The 17,216-nt window shown below is 33.1% G+C and overlaps 2 protein-coding genes across 2 annotated transcripts; both read right to left on the bottom strand.

Moving 5' to 3' along the window:
* Positions 1-2,980: 2,980 nt before the first annotated feature.
* On the bottom strand, positions 2,981-7,197 carry LOC130948201 (uncharacterized). Its single transcript, XM_057876912.1, is given in 11 exon segments — positions 2,981-3,400; positions 3,520-3,610; positions 3,893-3,951; positions 4,910-5,007; positions 5,010-5,048; positions 5,159-5,242; positions 5,344-5,491; positions 5,567-5,709; positions 5,800-5,973; positions 6,083-6,124; positions 6,893-7,197. Coding segments are annotated over 11 exon segments (1,230 nt in total). The 5' UTR covers positions 7,026-7,197; the 3' UTR covers positions 2,981-3,181.
* A 4,069-nt stretch (positions 7,198-11,266) lies between these two features.
* Positions 11,267-16,642, bottom strand: LOC130950841 (somatic embryogenesis receptor kinase 2). Its single transcript, XM_057879437.1, has 11 exons — positions 16,001-16,642; positions 14,981-15,113; positions 14,795-14,866; positions 14,430-14,573; positions 14,011-14,082; positions 13,845-13,916; positions 13,643-13,755; positions 13,377-13,508; positions 12,954-13,295; positions 12,074-12,468; positions 11,267-11,926 (listed from the first exon to the last, which is right to left on the bottom strand). The coding sequence occupies exons 1-11, from the start codon at positions 16,083-16,085 to the stop codon at positions 11,612-11,614; spliced, it is 1,875 nt and encodes a 624-aa protein (XP_057735420.1). The 5' UTR covers positions 16,086-16,642; the 3' UTR covers positions 11,267-11,611.
* Positions 16,643-17,216: the final 574 nt, after the last annotated feature.

The raw sequence follows: 17,216 nt of genomic DNA, 5'->3' as shown, positions 1-17,216 counted from the left end.
GGAAAATGGTCTTCAATTCTTACGGTTGGAAATTCAGCAACAATGACTATACTATATAGTGTATCCACAGGGAAAAGAATAAAAAGAAAAAGGAGATATGATGAAATTTTATGTGCCGACAAAAAGTTAATATATCTAAATATGATTTGTGTCTATACAAAATATCTCTTAGATCACCCTTGATTTGTTTTCTCTTCAAGAGTGGAGCACTTTCTGGAGCTCAAATCCTGAAGCACCAATAAAATTAAAATTTAGTGCCTACGACATAGAATCATTTGACATTTTGACAATCTCCCAAACACACTCAAATGTGGTTTAGTTAAATGTCAAGAAGACTATCTCGTCTAAGTGGGAAATTTCATTTGTTCAAAGCTCTTGCAAATTGTAAAATTTGTTGTTTTGGGGTTGGGCACACCATGTCCAACTTGCCAATATTAAATTTAAATTAATATCACGTTGCTAAGTTCAATGCATGTTGCCCGCCTTTTACACTTTGTTGGATATAGAAAAAAAATAACAAAAAAAAAAGAAAAAAAAATTGAAAAGAAAAAAAAATTATTTGTATATTATTTGAATGAAAAAAAATAGAGAAAATTTTTTTTGGTTTGAATGAAAAAAGAAAGTAAAAATAAAAAAATTATAATAGTATAAAATTATATTAATATTTTTATAATAAAATAAAGTATAAATATTTTTATTTATTTATGTTTTATTGTATTTTATAAATATTATAAAATATTATAATTTTATATATTTGATTTAAATTATTTTTCTAATACATAAATAAATAATATTTAAATATGAATCTATTATAATAATATATTAAAACTATTAAAACTAAATTTATATTAATTATTATTAATAATAACATAACTATGGATAATCTTGTAAATACAAAAAAATAATATTTTTTTATTTTCTTGCTTGTAATGAATAAAAAAATTTTTTGGTGAGACCCACACAATTAATTTTTTTTATATTCAAATTCTTTTTTTTCCTCTTATTTTTCCTTAAACCAAACATAGTATTAGGATATCATTCTTGTTTCCAATTTTCTTTTATAGCTCTGTGCCTTTTTCTACGGCTCATTGTCCTTTCCCTTGTCACTTTCAACTTTCAAGTTTCAATTGGGAGAATATTAGAGTACCAATATTTTTAATATAAAAATGATACATTAATTAATAGACTTAAATAAAAATAACAATGACCTATTTTTTTTTATACTTTAGATTTGAAATCATTAAAAGGGTAACGAGTTTGTTTAACTCTTAACAATAGTTTATATTGGTTGAATGAGTATGTTCATTGACAATGAAATAGATATATAAAGAAAATAATTTAAAAAAAGTGGGTTAAAGTTGAAAGATTAATAAAGATTAATAATAACAGTTAAAAAAGGAATGCATGCGGCTGCTTGGAGTAATCGTTGGTAATTTATAGAGTTGGATAATCAGACAACCAATTGGCTAATGATAACGAATTAATTTAATAGTCTCAAGAATAAAAGAGAAGAGGTCTGCTACACATACAAGCCTTTTTGGCTTACAGGCTATATAAGTTGCTCCAAATCCAGAAAAAAATACGCGCTCCTTCAACAACACGTTCACTCTTCGTCTTCTTTCTCAATCAAAACGCAAACAACTATCAAGAAAAAAACACGTGTCCTTTTCATAACACGTTCACTCTTTCTCTTCTTCCTCAATCAAAACGCAAACCATCAAGATTCAAGGGGCATTCAAAACAAACTACTACGATTCTACAGAAAAGTTCCAACTCCTCGCGAAGAGTAGAAGAAATCAAGAAGAAAAGATACAAATCTCCATAAAAAGTCACCAGAAAAAAGAAAGAAACATTATTCAAGGTACTGTTTTACTGTTCTTCTAGGTTTTTCTTCTAGATTGTCTCTGTCATGTGCTTCATCCTTAATCAACAAAACATTAAAAGATTCCAAGAAAAATATACTGTCTCCTCTGTTTTGTGTGTATTTCTTAAATCCTTTGGATGTATTTCTGTAATCCTTTGGGTGTATTTCTGTAACCGTTTGAGTGTATTTCTGTAATCCTTTCTGTAACCGTTTGGGTGTATTTCTGTAATCGTTTGGGTGTATTTTTGTTATCGTTTGGGTGTATTTCTGAAGTTCCATTATCTTCAAAACGATTTCAAAGCTTGATTTCAAAAACCATGAAAATCGAAAAAAATGAAGCAAAGAGAGAACGCATGAAAGAGATCCAACAAATTTGGCAAGAAACTCGAAAAAAGAAACGAAATCTTTTGAAAAATGAAAGTTATATATTTGTGCGTTAATTAATTTGAATTGATTTAAAATTTTATTAAAAAGGCACGTAACAAGTAATGTGTTTAATGAATGAATTTCGTTTAGATTTGTAAAACTTATAAATCTAAATCACTTGTATGTAGAGATTAATCCAAAAAAGAATACGTCTTTTTCATTATAAAGGACAACTTTATTTATTTTTGAAAGTTGAAACGACATGCTATTTATAAAGCTTAGCAACGTCCCTATATACTCTAAAGTATAATTAAAGTTATGCGAGAAACTCAGAATATTCGGGAATTTGGATAAAGTGAAAATTAAATTGGTATACTCATCATAAGCCCAGTAGTCAGGGTCCACAAACTTCTATTTGGGCCAATTGGATTTTATAATCAGCCAAGCTAATCTTGAGAAAATGCCCAAATACAACTTAAAGTGGTTAAAAAATCATCTTTCCTAGTTCCACCGTCCACGTTGACCAAAAATTGCAAGAATCTTTTTCCGTTAGAATTTGTCGCCGGAAGTATATTGGAAATTACTTGGTACATTCCATAGTTTTCTTGAGTTTACTTTGAAAATTTCAGCTACTTACTCTTTGTTCAAAACCAAATTGTAGAAGAATTGAACTCCTAAATTTCTAGAACAAAATTAATATCTTACAATCCTTTCAAAAGCTATGTTTACTTTAGGATTGAACTCCAAAATTTTAGGATTGCATTCCTTTATCTTTTGAACTGGTAGCTTTTTCAAACCATAGGCTACACAACTGTAAACATTTAATTTAAGCAACAACTTTTAACTCCTACCATAAACAATAATAAGTAAAGATCTTCCTTTAAAATAAATCCCGCCCCAACAAATAAACGGGCAGGCTGGCCGAGAGGGGGATTTGCTTGATGATTACTACTAACTGCCAAGCTCAAAGACACGAGCTGTTCCATCGTATGAAGCCGAAACAAGGTACTTGTTATCAGCAGACACACAGAGAGCATAAATGGCATTTGAATGCCCCCGGAATGTGGTTGTGCATTCACCGGACCGGCTATCCCATAATCTTACATTTCCATCCGAGCATCCAGTGGCCAAATTCGAAGCATCAAGCCACGCCAAACATGTCACTCCACCCTGTTCACATGGTGAGGTTCCTTCTATCAGACATACAGTCAAAGTATAGCTGCAAACAGAGCTTGGTTTGTTCCTAGATATGCGAGCTTGCATTTGCACAAAGCAGAATTCATACAAACCTCATGGTTACAAGTGGAACGGGATAAGGAATGTTCTACATCCCAGATGACAAGTTTTTTATCCAATCCCCTAATTGCAGCCCAGGAATCACTACCACAATTCAATGGAGCAAGTTACTTTATGGTTATATGGCGAGTGACAACATCAACCAGCACATCAGATATTTATAAGATGGAATTATGTCAAAAAAACTGCTTTACTCAGAAACTAAGTCAAGCCACTTTGCTTTGGTTCATGGAATTATTTAATGATCACAGATTTTATTTTATATGTAAACAATAATTCTGTCTAGAGTGAGGTATTGTTCTCTAAACTAATTCCAATCATGCAGCAAAGCACAAACACGGGCCATGAAAGGTTAATAGTACATACCTTGGTGAAAAGCCAACACATTCAATGGACCCTGAATGAGAAATCGGGGTATTAATAACCTGTCAACCACAATACTCATGCTTCTTAGAGAGCTTGCAGAAAACTGAATTTAAATGCTTAAACTCCTTAAACAAAGAATTAAAAATTAAGAATTACGAAAAAAAAATGCAATGGCAGAGACAAACAGAACAATGGATAAATATTGAAAGTGTTTGGGTTTGAGTCATACACAATTACACCATTACTACAGGGCTATTATGCAAGGACATAGGTTTACGAAGAACTATACTTTTACCAAAGCCAAATATAGTTGGATCAAAGATTTTCTAACTCTCATCATCTTGCTAGTTGCTAGGGAAGAGAATCACCAAGCCACATTTCTAATAAATAAATTTCCATGAACAAATCCACCAAATAGTTAAGATCTCATATATCTGAGCATAACACAACATGCCAATCTTGAGCCATACAGGGGATTAGCTAGCAGATAGCTACCAATTGATGTCGAATAGAGCATTGCTTAGACTGACCTTGCTATTGTGAAAACATAATTTCAAGTAAATTAACTAATAATTGTGAGGAACTGCTCTTGCTCAATTCTCTGAGAGACCATGTTTTCACAAGCTGGCTCCCATTAGCTGTTGAGAGACCATATGACTCCATGGGCCAACAGTATTCCCTCAAAAGCTTCCTATCCACTCAAATCATTTTAAGTGACATCAGAGATTATCATTCTTTGGATGAAGGTATTTGGAATCAATAATTGGATAAGACGAATTTATGATGAAATTTTACTTTGAGCAACTATTAGCTCAGTGGAGTTAAGTAGCATCTCAAATTTATAAAATTGAAACCACATGAAGAAAGTTTTAAAAACATTACTTTATTATGACATGGCCAAAAGATTTATCTAATTAGTGAGAAATCAAAAACCAAGACAAAGACACAGAAGAAGACAAGTTGAATGATGAAAACAGTGTACGGTTATCAAACACAATGAAACCTAATGATATATACCTTCCCAGTAGAGATATTCACAATATGAGCAGATCCAGATCCATACTTGGAACTGGAATCGGGATTGGCACCGGAACCGGTAAGGGCAAGGGTTGATGAATTGACAAGCATGTTAGTCCCTCAGCATGATACGGGTGTCCTGTAAATCATAGTTTACAAGGCTAAGCAAAAATAAAAGCCAAAGAAGCACGCTAAAGAGAAGACAAAGAGAAGGGGGGGGGGGGGGGGGGGGGGTTCAGATTTACATACCCCACACCACATGAATGCTTTCTCCACTTTTTGGATTCCAGATTCTCAAAGTTGCGTCCTCTGAACCGGTACATATTATTTTCCCTAAGGCACCAAGTAAAACAATATTGAGACTTTTAAAACACAGCATAACATTAATATGAACTTATAGAAGAAAATGCGCTAAGAACAAAAGAAGGTCTCACCATCAGGAGTAAAATCACCACAGGTCACACTAGCACCATGACCAACAAACATATTAGCAAAAGCAGCTCTTTCAGCATTCCACATCCAAACAGTGGAATCCTCTGAACCAGCTAAGAGTATGTGTCCTCTCGGATGCCACCTAAGCCACTGAAAGATATCATATCGAATGAATTTTTGTAATAACACAGAATAACAAGCAACAAAAAGAACAACCTCTTTTACCTCAATTCCCCCTCTAGGACCCTCCAGTGTGCCTTTCAGATTTCCCAAAACATCCCATACTTGAACAATTCCACCTAAACATCCCGAAGCAAGAAACTGTCCATCGTGGCTAAAAGCTAAACTAGATACAGAATCCTTATGACCTGTTTAGAATTAACATGAAAAAACAAACTAGACATCAGCACCACAATCTCAAGCTTCACACAAATATGTTTCTAGTGCGATGGAAATACCCTTTAGCTCAGAATACCAAACTTCATCGCCAATATTCCAGAGAAATCCTCTGTCATCTTGACCCCCTGTTGCCACCAATGTTGCATCGCTTGGGCTGCAAGCAGCTGAGTACAACTCCCGAATCTTGTGCTCTGTTGAATCGCTTGGTCTGCATGCAGCTGAGTACAACTCCTCTGCACAGGAATTTAATTAAAATAAATAAAAAAGTGCACACACACACACAATTACCATAAATTGTATACAATAGAATAATCACATTCAAAATCTAGTTAGAAATGTTACCATTATGACGAATGAATGTATGCACAGAATCCTCGACGTCAACTGTGAAATTTTCAGATAATATCATTCAGCAAACACACAAACAAACTTAAATGCAAGGAAATTAGAATTAGGTTCAAGGTAATCAAAGTCAAGAATTCTGCGACACTTGTGGAGATAAGAATTGTAAACTCTTTACGGGTAAAACCACGAACTCAACTTGGGAACTACATTTTTGTATTCTAAAGACATTTTACATTATTGGTTTGTATCAAAATTATTCTAAGTAGTATTTTCAACTTTTACCAAAAAATATATAGTGTATAGAGTTCCTCCATTTCTCGTAAGGCCTGATCCTTGAAAAAAATAATTTAAAGTTCATTCTGTGTGTCTTCTTGAATATCATATATAGGGATCTGAGAATGGTTAGTTAGTATATCAATAATAGCAGGTGTGGCGTAAATCAGGGAGAAATTTGTCTAAAAAAAATCATTTAATTTTATTTCAAATTGTAACACATTCTTCTAACCCTAAGATAACTCTAACCAAGTGGTTTTTAAAGTTAAAATGGAAAAATTGCAATGGCGCCGAAAGAGATGATTTAAATGTGATTATTTCATAGTATAAGAACAAATTAGGAGGCAGTTAGTGGTATAAAACGCATTATTGTTAAAGAAGATTGTAGAGTGGGCATGCAAAGCAAAAGTCATTGTTATGGATGGTGAAGCAAACAAGCCATTCTATGAACCTTGTACGGTAGGGGCAGTATAAATGTATAGTGTACAAGTTAACTCGAGAATTCAATAAAGTTGATAAGGCGGAAGGTGATACCGGAATGTTCGGAATCAGAATATTGGTCATCATAAGCATCTGGAAGGTCTTCGTCGTCTATGGAAACTTCATCCAGAATGTCACACTCGTCAATGACAAACTCATGGTTGCCATCATCGTCGGCTGCATTCATTTTGTGGCACAATTTGTAAATTGACGACAAGGAGAGACGATGTATGCGTAGTTGTGTATGCACTAGTGCACTACAGAGCCACTGAAGCCACCCACAACATCAAAATTCCAGCATTCTAACCAACACTGCAAAATAAACAATCAAACATTCAAACCTCAGCTGTGGTGTGAGTTCGGTGTGACTGTGCCCTAAACCCCTGATCCAGTAATTGGGTTCAACCGGGCCGGAACGAATGACTTAGCCTTAAATTAAACCTAACCCATTTGAATTAACAGGATCACTGATAAACCAGATTAATTATAGTCCAGACTAACCGGATCTCGTCGATTTTTTCGGACAGAACCGGCCCATTCGTCCTTCAAAGATTATTTATTTTTCAAATTAGCCCTCAAATAATTTTTTTATTCATATTATTCCTGAAAAATAAAATATAAGTCAAATTGGACTTTCCACTCATTAGATGATGATGTATCACGTTAAGTGCTATGTATCATGATGATGTGATAGGTTAATGCCATGTGTCATGAGATAATTGATTGATGTGTCAGGTCAGTAACATCTAGCACGCCACGCGTCACTTGACATGTAAAAAAGCCCAGACGTAAGTCATTTTCACCCCTAAAATTTTAAAAATTAATCAAATTAGTTTCTATATAAATTTTTTTATTTTTTTCATAATATTAAATTTAAAATATTTTTTGATAGTATATTCTTTTTTAGACCTTAATAAACAAAATTCTCTTTATAAAAATAATTAAATTATTATAAAGTTATTTTATCATTTGTATTTGGATGGAAACTCAGGTGCAGTCGACTTCACATGAAGTTGATAACCTAGAGCCATTAGATGATTTGACCGATTTGACTAAATTTTCATCTAACAGCCCTTAACTAACAACTTCATGTGAAGTCAACTGTATCTGAGTTTTCACCTTTAAAATTATACATTTTCAAATTATAATTTTTTATAGTAAAATTTTTTTATTTGAACGAGTTTATCAAATTATTGTTGCTTATATATATAAAAATTTAATATTTTAAATTTCACTAAATAACATAGTAGTCATTTTAAAATTTAAATCTTTTAAATTTTTTAAAATTATCATTTTATTATTATTTAATTTATATGGTAGAACTCATTAATTAAAAAATTGATTTGGGAGATCACTTGTTGAATCTTAATATTTTAATATAGTTTTTTTTTAAAATAATTATTATATTTATTTAGTGAGATCTAAAATATTAAAATATTTAAAATAACTACTATATTTAACTAGTTTTAATATTTTAGATTTTACTAAATAAATATAGTAGTTATTTTAAATGTGTTAATCTTTTAGATCTCACTAAATAAATATAGTAGTTATTTTAAAAAAAAAACTATATTAAAATATTAAGATTCAACAAGTGATTCCACAAATTAATTTTTTAATTGTTGAGTTCTACCCTATAAATTAAATAATAAAAATTATAATTTTAAAAAATTTAAAAGAATTAAATTTTAAAATGACTATTATATTATTTACTGAGATTTAAAATATTAAAATTTTAAATATATAATCAACAATAATTTGATAAACTCGTTTAAATAAAAAAATTTCACTATAAAATAATTACAATTTAAAAATATACAATTTTAAAATACAAATAACAAAATAACTTTATAATAATTTAATTATTTTTATTATTTGTTGTAAAGAGAATTTTGTTTATTAAGGTCTAAAAAATAATATTAAAATTAGGACTATAAAAAATATTTAAAGTTTAATATTATGAAGGAAAAATAAAAGAAATTTATTTAAGGACTAATTTTATTAGTTTTTAAAATTTTAGTGATGAAAATGACTTATGTCTGAACTTTCAAAGATTATTTTGATTATAAATAACTTTTTTACATGTCAAGTGATTCATGGCATGCTAGGTGTCACTAACCTGACACGTCAACCAATCATCTTGTGACACGTGGTATTAACCTACCACGTCATAATGCCACGTGACACTTAACGTGATATATCACCATCTAACTAACAGAAGGACCCATTTGACTTATGTTTTATTTTTCAAGAACTAATATGACTAAACAAATTATTTGAGGACTAATTTAAAAAATGGATGATCTTTTTTAGGGACAGAGAAAGTAGTGCTAGATTTTCATATCATGTTTGTGGTGAAAATAGAGAATCGAAAATTATTCTATATATATACACTAAAATCTTCATTTATAAGTTACATATATAAACGAAAAGGGTAAATGAGTCTATTGAAGATGGTAATTTTTCATTTTATTGTTTTGTCGATTTTTAACAAATCGATAGACGATAGTGGTTCGATTCTAATAGTCTGGGAGCGAAATTAATTTCTCTGTATGAGTACCAATTTTCTAGAAATGCATCAAAACGTCTTTGATTAGACAAGTTTTGACAATAAAAAATAAAATAAAATCGTAAAGATTGATAAGTACAATTCAAAAATTAAAATTTTTAAAACAGAACAATCAAATAGATGACGAAAAGGAAAATTTGCTTGAAAAATTAAAAGAAAAGCAATAACAATAATTCAAATTAGGTGCAGAAAAATGAAATGAGTAAGAAAGAACAAATAAAGAACACTTGAAGAATAAACTTAATTGAAATGTTAAGTTTTACAGAAAAGAAAATGAATTAAAGAGAAAAGTGGAAGGAATCCTACAGAAAATATAACTCGATTGCAAACTCAGGAAATCGATGAGATGTGAGAATGCGTATAGTGTTTTTTTTTTCTGAGTGAAAGTTCCAACCCCTATCCACTAAGATTTCTTAGTATTTATAGGCTAACCTTACATAACTGATCACTAATTCATAATTAATTACAATTTAATTTTGGCATTTTCAAATTTTAAGTACTTTTTCTCTTGGTGACCGTTCCTGCTGCATAATTGTTGACATTCTCCATAATTTTCTCGTACAATAAAAGCTATTAACTTCCCACTTCTGCAATTAATTCATCATTCGAAGGCCTTACTCAACTCTTCGAATCGAAATCTTCTGTTCGATTTATTTCACTCGATAACATCATAATCGAAATTCACATCAACACCAATTACCTCAAACTTCGAACTTATAAGCTTACCTTTTCGAGAACTCATACTCACTTTATTTCGATTCAACTTACTATTATGGAAAGATATTTTTTCCGATTAACACTTATATACTGAAATGTAACATGTTAGGCTTGATAAAAAAGAATGTTGGGCGACTTGTTTATTCAAAGGGACAAAATACCACATCAAGGCTTAAATAAAAACATATAATATAAAGGTGAATTATAAGGTACAGATGTAAGTTTACAGATGGTTTTTTTAATAGGATGAAAGAGAAATTGATAAAAGTAGGATCCACATTTTGAATAACAATAAAATAATAAAAAATAACTATAAAAGGAATTTATATTCTCTCTCTATACCACCCCAATATGTATAGTAGAGTGCCCCAATATAAAAGAAGCATGCACATATCGAAAAGAATCACGAATTATTTGACTTTAACTTTTCAATTTGACTATTTTACTCATTGATTATGTTTTATGGCCTGACTTTTAAAAAAGCATTTTACTTTTTTAAAGCAAGAATATCACCGATTTCATAATGAGCTGAAGAAATACAAAAGTAGTGAAATTAAAGAAAATAAATGCCAACAGCAATAAGTGGTAATTATTTATTGAAAATGATGCAATTTCAATTTTAAATAATAAAAAAAAGATGAAATTTCAAGGATCTAACTGACTAACTGGAAGTTAAATAGAGTTTACAAAGAAGCAGAGAGAAAATAATAATGGAATTATACACAATCAGTTCTACTTCAATGAGATATATCTTAATTAAAAAAAATCAATTTATATACCTCTAGATTTTGGGATACATAGTTATGAATTGATCTTTTTAATCCAATTATTCCTAGTGAAATGTTTTATTTAACTATTTTAATAATGATGACCCTTGTTTACTGACTATTGCCATAGTTCAGTTGACAAATATTATTTATTAATAGTCTAATTTAATTTCTGATTACGCATTAATAGCCTGGTAATAATAAAACAGACATGTCCAAATTACAATTTATCATTTTCATTAACCAGTCCAATTAGTTATAATCCCAATTTAACCACATTTATTATGCGTTGTTAGCAAGAACTAGTCTAGGTAAAACATTGAATGCCAGACTCATAAGACTGAGATTAAATAAAAGTAAAATGTGTAGATTGGGCAAGTGTGAAAGATGGTTGTACAAAAAAGATTAAGCTTCGATTGTTTCATCTAAAAGAAAAAAGAAAAATCATCACTTCATCAAAACTGCATTAGATGATACAAATATTGCAACTTGACAAAGTGAACCTCCTATGCACAAATGTAAAATGAATATAATGCAAGTGACTTACATGAAGATGTAATCAGAGGATATGGTACTTCCAAAGGAACCAAAAAGAAAAAGAGAAGGAAAAAATAATAATAATAATAAAGGTAAAAAGTGAGGAAAACTTTTATAGTTAAAAAATAAGTCATAAATAATTCCATTTTTTTTTACTTCTCAAACTTAAGTACTATGCTAAGGTCACCTTGGACCAGATAACTCCACTGCATGTAGATTCTCAGTAGAGTCAACTATCCAATCAGAATTAGGATGAGGAGCTAGTTCCACTTCCTGCCGGAGAACTTCCACTTTTTGCCACTCATCCCATCTTTCCGCCAAGCCATCGCCTTCAAGCATTCGCACCACTTCTGACATCTTTGGCCGGTCCATTGGGGAGCCTTGTGTGCAGAGCAGCGCGACTTGGATTAACTGCTCTACCTCGGCTTCTATGTAATTGTTATGTAGATCAGGATCAACCAACATTTCAAGCTTTTTCTCCTTCAGAAGCCCTTTTACCTATTAACATGTTCAGGGAATTGTGATCAGATGGATGTAAAGGTAACTTAACCTAATTGATGAAATTTCACCCCCCCCCCCCCCCCCCACAAAATCCCCCATTTAGAGATCAATTCTCAACCACAATTAATAAAACCCTAAACATACCCAATCAAGAAGCATAACATCATCATCATTTGCAAGTCGAGCAAGGTCAAAAGCTCTTTGTCCGGTAATAAGCTCCAGAAGCATGATTCCATAGCCAAAAACATCGGTTTTCTCTGAAGATTTACCGGTAGATAGGTACTCCGGAGCTATGTGTCCAATTGTGCCCCGTACGGCAGTTGTCACATGGGTGTCCTTGTAATCCATGAGTTTTGCCAGTCCAAAGTCCCCAACGACAGCCTCAAACTCCTCATCCAATAATATATTTGCAGCTTTCACATCACGATGAATAATCTTTGGATCACAGTGATCGTGCAAATACGAAAGGCCCCTTGCTGATCCCAAAGCAATTCTTTTCCTTGTTGGCCAATCTAGTGGTTCTTGATGTGCAGGACGCTCTGTAGGATAACGAAAACACAAGATAAGAAAAACAACCGAAGCTGTTGAGTTTCAAACACGAGAAAAACCTCAAGATTTGGTAGCTAGAAGTTCCTTTGAAACCGTAGCTACCGAAACTAAACCTGGCGAAACAATCATATAATGCTTGTTCTCATTTTTCACCACTATCTTTCTTTTGTCCAAATCAGTATTGTTCAAAATGCCTACTTCACAACTAACTAATCAAAACCCAAGTGCAACAACCAAAGGATAAAGTTGAACGAGTAACCCATAAAGAGGAATGAAAGAAAGCAACCGATGGAAAGGGAATAATTGTTGAAAATCTGTACAACCCAAACTGAGAAGATTATAATCAATTCATTGGCATCTCCATGAAATGACAAGTCACTGTCTTGCAACCCAATATAAGACAAGGATTCAATTTTTATTGCTTACATGTTTAGTGGATTCTAGAATACTAGAGAGAAAAATGCAAAGTAATTACCTCTTAAGCATGAGGCAACACTTCCGTTAGCCATGTAAGGATAAACAAGTAGCCTTTCTGTCGGTGTCATACAAAATCCACGTAAACGTAGGAGATTTCTATGCACAGCCATGCTGATCATCTCTACTTCAGTTTGAAACTGAAGCTCCCCACCAGGTGTGCGTTCCTCTTTCAATCTTTTCACAGCGACCAATGAACCATCTGCCAGACGTCCTTTGTACACCTTACCAAATCCTCCTCTCCCGAGAATGTTCTTATTGCTGAAACTGTCTGTCGCAACTTGCAGTTCACGTAGTGAGAACCTCTTAAGTTGCCCAAGATGGACCTCGGGATCCTCCTCAGCTACAAATATATTAGGTAAGTGAAACTCTATCCTTGAACCAAGTTAAACCATTTGTAGTTTGTTCAACTAGGATTGCTCACCAGGCACATCAAAGAAAAATTCTTGCGGCTTTCTTCGACGCCACCATGCAAATGCAATTGCAGGAGCAGCAAATAATAGAGCAGCGCCAGCAGCAACTCCTCCGGCTATTGCCCCAGTGGCACTACCACCTCCTGGAATTAGAAACGGAGGAAGGTTAATAGAAACCACGTGGATGAAACAGATCTTAAACAATTTGAAGGGATGCCAAGTGCACAAATAACATTGTCACCGAAAGAAACAACTTCAAATCAGTAAATAAGGATACCAGGGGCAGAAATTGGGGGAGGAGGCACAAAAGGGGGAGGAGGTGAAAATGGAGGAGAGCCTGGACAAGGATGTCCAGTGACTGGTCCACAAAGACCCAAGTTGTTGGCAAAACTGCAAGCAAGAAAAACCCCAACAAGAAAAAAGAATTACAAAATAGAATCATTTTGAGTGCAACAATAGTTCAAAGTTCAGTGCAAAACCTGATGGGAGTGAATAATGAGAAGGAGCCATTATCAGGAACCACACCAGACAGATGATTATTAGACAAATCCCTACATTTTGATGTGCAAATTGAGAACAATATGTCAGCATTTTATACAATATGAAAAAGGAAATATGCTTCAGATTTGGAGATGAAGCACTTACAGAACTTGAAGAGATGAAATATTAGTCAGTGACATTGGAATAGGGCCCGTCAAGCTGTTGTTGTTAAGCCGGCTATCCTTAGACAAATGTATCAAGGAAACAGTATTAAGAACTATCCAGATACCAAAAATGATAGGAACACTAACAGATATTGACAGGCACCATGCCACCATGTCATGCTTTGACCATTCAAATCACCACAAAGTTATATTGTTATCTTTTCCCACTTTGGTTCACTTGATAATTTATTTTAAGGATTCATGTTAAAAATGGAAGACAGGTAACTAGCCATGTACTAGCACAAATGACATTAGTATGTATGCTTCAGTCTGTTGATGTCAGTAATACTGAAATCTAAGGATCTTGAAGAATGTTCACAAATTCACAAGATGGGTAAAGAAGCATAGAAGTATACTCACAGAAACCGCAATTTCGACAACTTTCCCAATGAATCAGGGATAGGGCCAGTGAAACTATTTAGGTACAGATCCAAGCTCACCAAGTTAGTAAGATTCCCCAGGTCACTTGGAATAGGGCCAGTAATGTTATTGCTGTAAAGTTCCCTGTCATGCAAAATAAGATGACTGAATCAGTATACTATAAAAAAGCATCTCACGATAATTTTATAATATTTTATGACGGTTCCATCAATCAAGCTGTCAGGCAAGAAAGTACAACCCAGTTGTAATTAGAGGTAAGTTGGGAACGACCTCCATTTTCTTCAAGGTTTCAAATACATATGTAAAAATAGATTAAGGCATTGATGTTTTGAGGCATAACATACAAATACTGCAAATTCTTGAGTTGACCAAGTTGTGTAACAAGTTGACCAGACAAACCAGCATTTCCAAGATCACTGAAATCATGACAAGGGAAAAAAATAGAAAGGAACATTAGAAGAAGTCTTGCATAAGGTTTTGCATACAGAATGACTATCTATAAAACAGATATTGACAAACAAGCAGCTTACACTCTTATGACACTGTTATCATTGTTGCATGTTACATGAAACCATGTGCAAGGATTCACAAGTGTGGGATCCCAACTTTGCAAAACATTGTTAGGATCCTGTAAATTTGTCCTCAGACTATGTAAAGCATCGCCTGTTTCAAAATGCAAGAACAAACAATTAGGTCCTGTATCAAGATAAAGCTATTACACAATGCACCATGCTAACTGGGGCAAAAGGCTTCAAGCACCAAAACAAAAGTAGAAAAAGAAATGAAGATAATCACCAATAAGAGTACATTTGGTTAGAAGGTAAAAAGTGGGGGTCAACATGAAAATTTTCACCCCATTTTTCCCCTCCAACCAAACACACCCTAAAAGAAGTATGTAAATCAATGCATGATGATATCTTTGAGCTCAACTACCTAACAGATAAATAAACACATGAATAACTGCCTAAAACTTAAAAAATTATTTTCATCTGAAAGGTTGTTGTGGCTAAGGGATTTATGCAGCGAAAGTCAGTGAATTTAATCGGAAGAGACTCTAGCAAAGGCAATTCTATGGCTAAAACTATTATTATCAAATTAGTAATCATTTCCATTGCCTGGTTTGATTTGCAGAATAGTCAGCAAGAAGACATTGTATTAAAAAAAGTACCACATAAGTCAAGATGTTGAAAATCTCTTAGGACTTAAGACTATAAATAAATTATTTCATATGATCAAACTCTAACACTCCTTCCACAACCCTCAAAAATAAAGAAATAAAATGATTAAAAAATTAGACGAAGAAGCTATTCATGGTTGAAACACAGAGCTACGATGGAACTATGAGATAAAAGGGAAATCACAGGAACCCCGTTTAACCCAACCTCATCAAAATCCCAGGAAGCAAAAAGCAAACTCCCAAACAAGCATGAAATCACTTAATTTCTACTGCACAAAAAAAAAAAAAAATTACAACACAGTAAAAGGGAAGTCCTAAATGTATGAATCAGCTGCAAAGATGAGAATTTGGTTTTGGTTTCACAGAAACAAACCTTCCATGTTAGCAGAAATGAGCCATAGTGGATGAACCAACAAGAACCACAAGATGAAACCTAAAGCCCGGAACTTTCTCTCCATCTCAACTATGTAACCAACAATAGCAACAGCGAGAACAACCTCAGATCCAAACAACACCTCACAACCCGACACACCATCACAGAGAAACCCCCTTCCTCCTCCTCCTCCTCCGCCACCACCACCACCAGAATAAGAAAAGAACAATGACCCAAAACCCTAAGTCCCAAATCTCACATGCAAGGAGCCCAAATCTCCAGCATTACCACCCACCACACCACAGTACAACACACCCCAAAACCCGATCTCATCAAAGTACACACTTTTTGGAGTAACCCAGAAACCCCAACTAAACCAAAAAAAAAAAAGAACAGAAAAATGAAACAAAAAAACCAAACTTTACTAAAACAAAATGAAAATCATGACATTATATCCCCCACCTTTTTCTTCTTTTTCTCTCCACTTTCCTCTCCCAGTTAAAAAAATAAAAATACAAAAAAAAAAATCTTTATTTTTCCAAGTTTTATTTTTTCCTTCACCTGCTCTATTCTATAGCTAGCTAGCTAGCTTGTGAGGAACACACACAGACACTGAGCCACTCACACTCTTTTTCTTTCTCTATCAGCTGGTGTGTGAGAGAGAGAGAGTTAGAATTGTTATTTTAAGGGAAAAAAAAAAAAAAAACTTGAGTGAGGCGTGCACAGAGAGAGAGAGAGAGAGAGGGTGCCCGAACGGTGCTGACCGGTGCCCGAGCGCAGTCAAAAAAAAGAGAGAGAAAGATGTGGTGGAAAGTGACGTGACCCTAACATGGCAAGGGAGGGCAGCTAAACCCCGTTTCTGGTCAAATTTCAAGTGAGTTTTGTGGGTCCCACCCTCCCCCTTTTCTTTTTGGGGTGCTGCCATCTCACTCTTATTTCCATAATCCCCCTTCCTCCCTCTTCTATCTACACTTTTAATTAATATTACTTACTTCCTATTAATTCATAACCTAATCCTATTATTTAATTGATACGGAAGATATTAACATGTATAATCATATCAACACTAATATATTAGATTTCATCGGAATTTTACAATTAAGTGTGCTTAGACAAAATTAGTGAGTATATATTAATATATTAATACTTTATTATTTTAATAACTTAAAAATAACAATAAGATTATCAAATTAGAAGTAAAATTATTTACTCCCCT

The sequence above is a fragment of the Arachis stenosperma genome, chromosome 9, assembly GCF_014773155.1.
Source record: "Arachis stenosperma cultivar V10309 chromosome 9, arast.V10309.gnm1.PFL2, whole genome shotgun sequence".
NCBI classification, from domain to species: domain Eukaryota; kingdom Viridiplantae; phylum Streptophyta; class Magnoliopsida; order Fabales; family Fabaceae; genus Arachis; species Arachis stenosperma.
This window is presented reverse-complemented; position numbering and strand designations above follow the sequence as displayed.

Excerpts from the sequence above, each read along its gene's own strand:
- LOC130950841 (XM_057879437.1), bottom strand. The coding sequence starts at position 16,085 with ATGGAGAGAAAGTTCCGGGCTTTAGGTTTCATCTTGTGGTTCTTGTTG. Across the intron at positions 13,296-13,376 it reads ATTTTTCTTTGATGTGCCTG|CTGAGGAGGATCCCGAGGTC; the intron begins GTGAGCAATCCT and ends ATATATTTGTAG. Across the intron at positions 12,469-12,953 it reads TGTTGCCTCATGCTTAAGAG|AGCGTCCTGCACATCAAGAA; the intron begins GTAATTACTTTG and ends GTTATCCTACAG.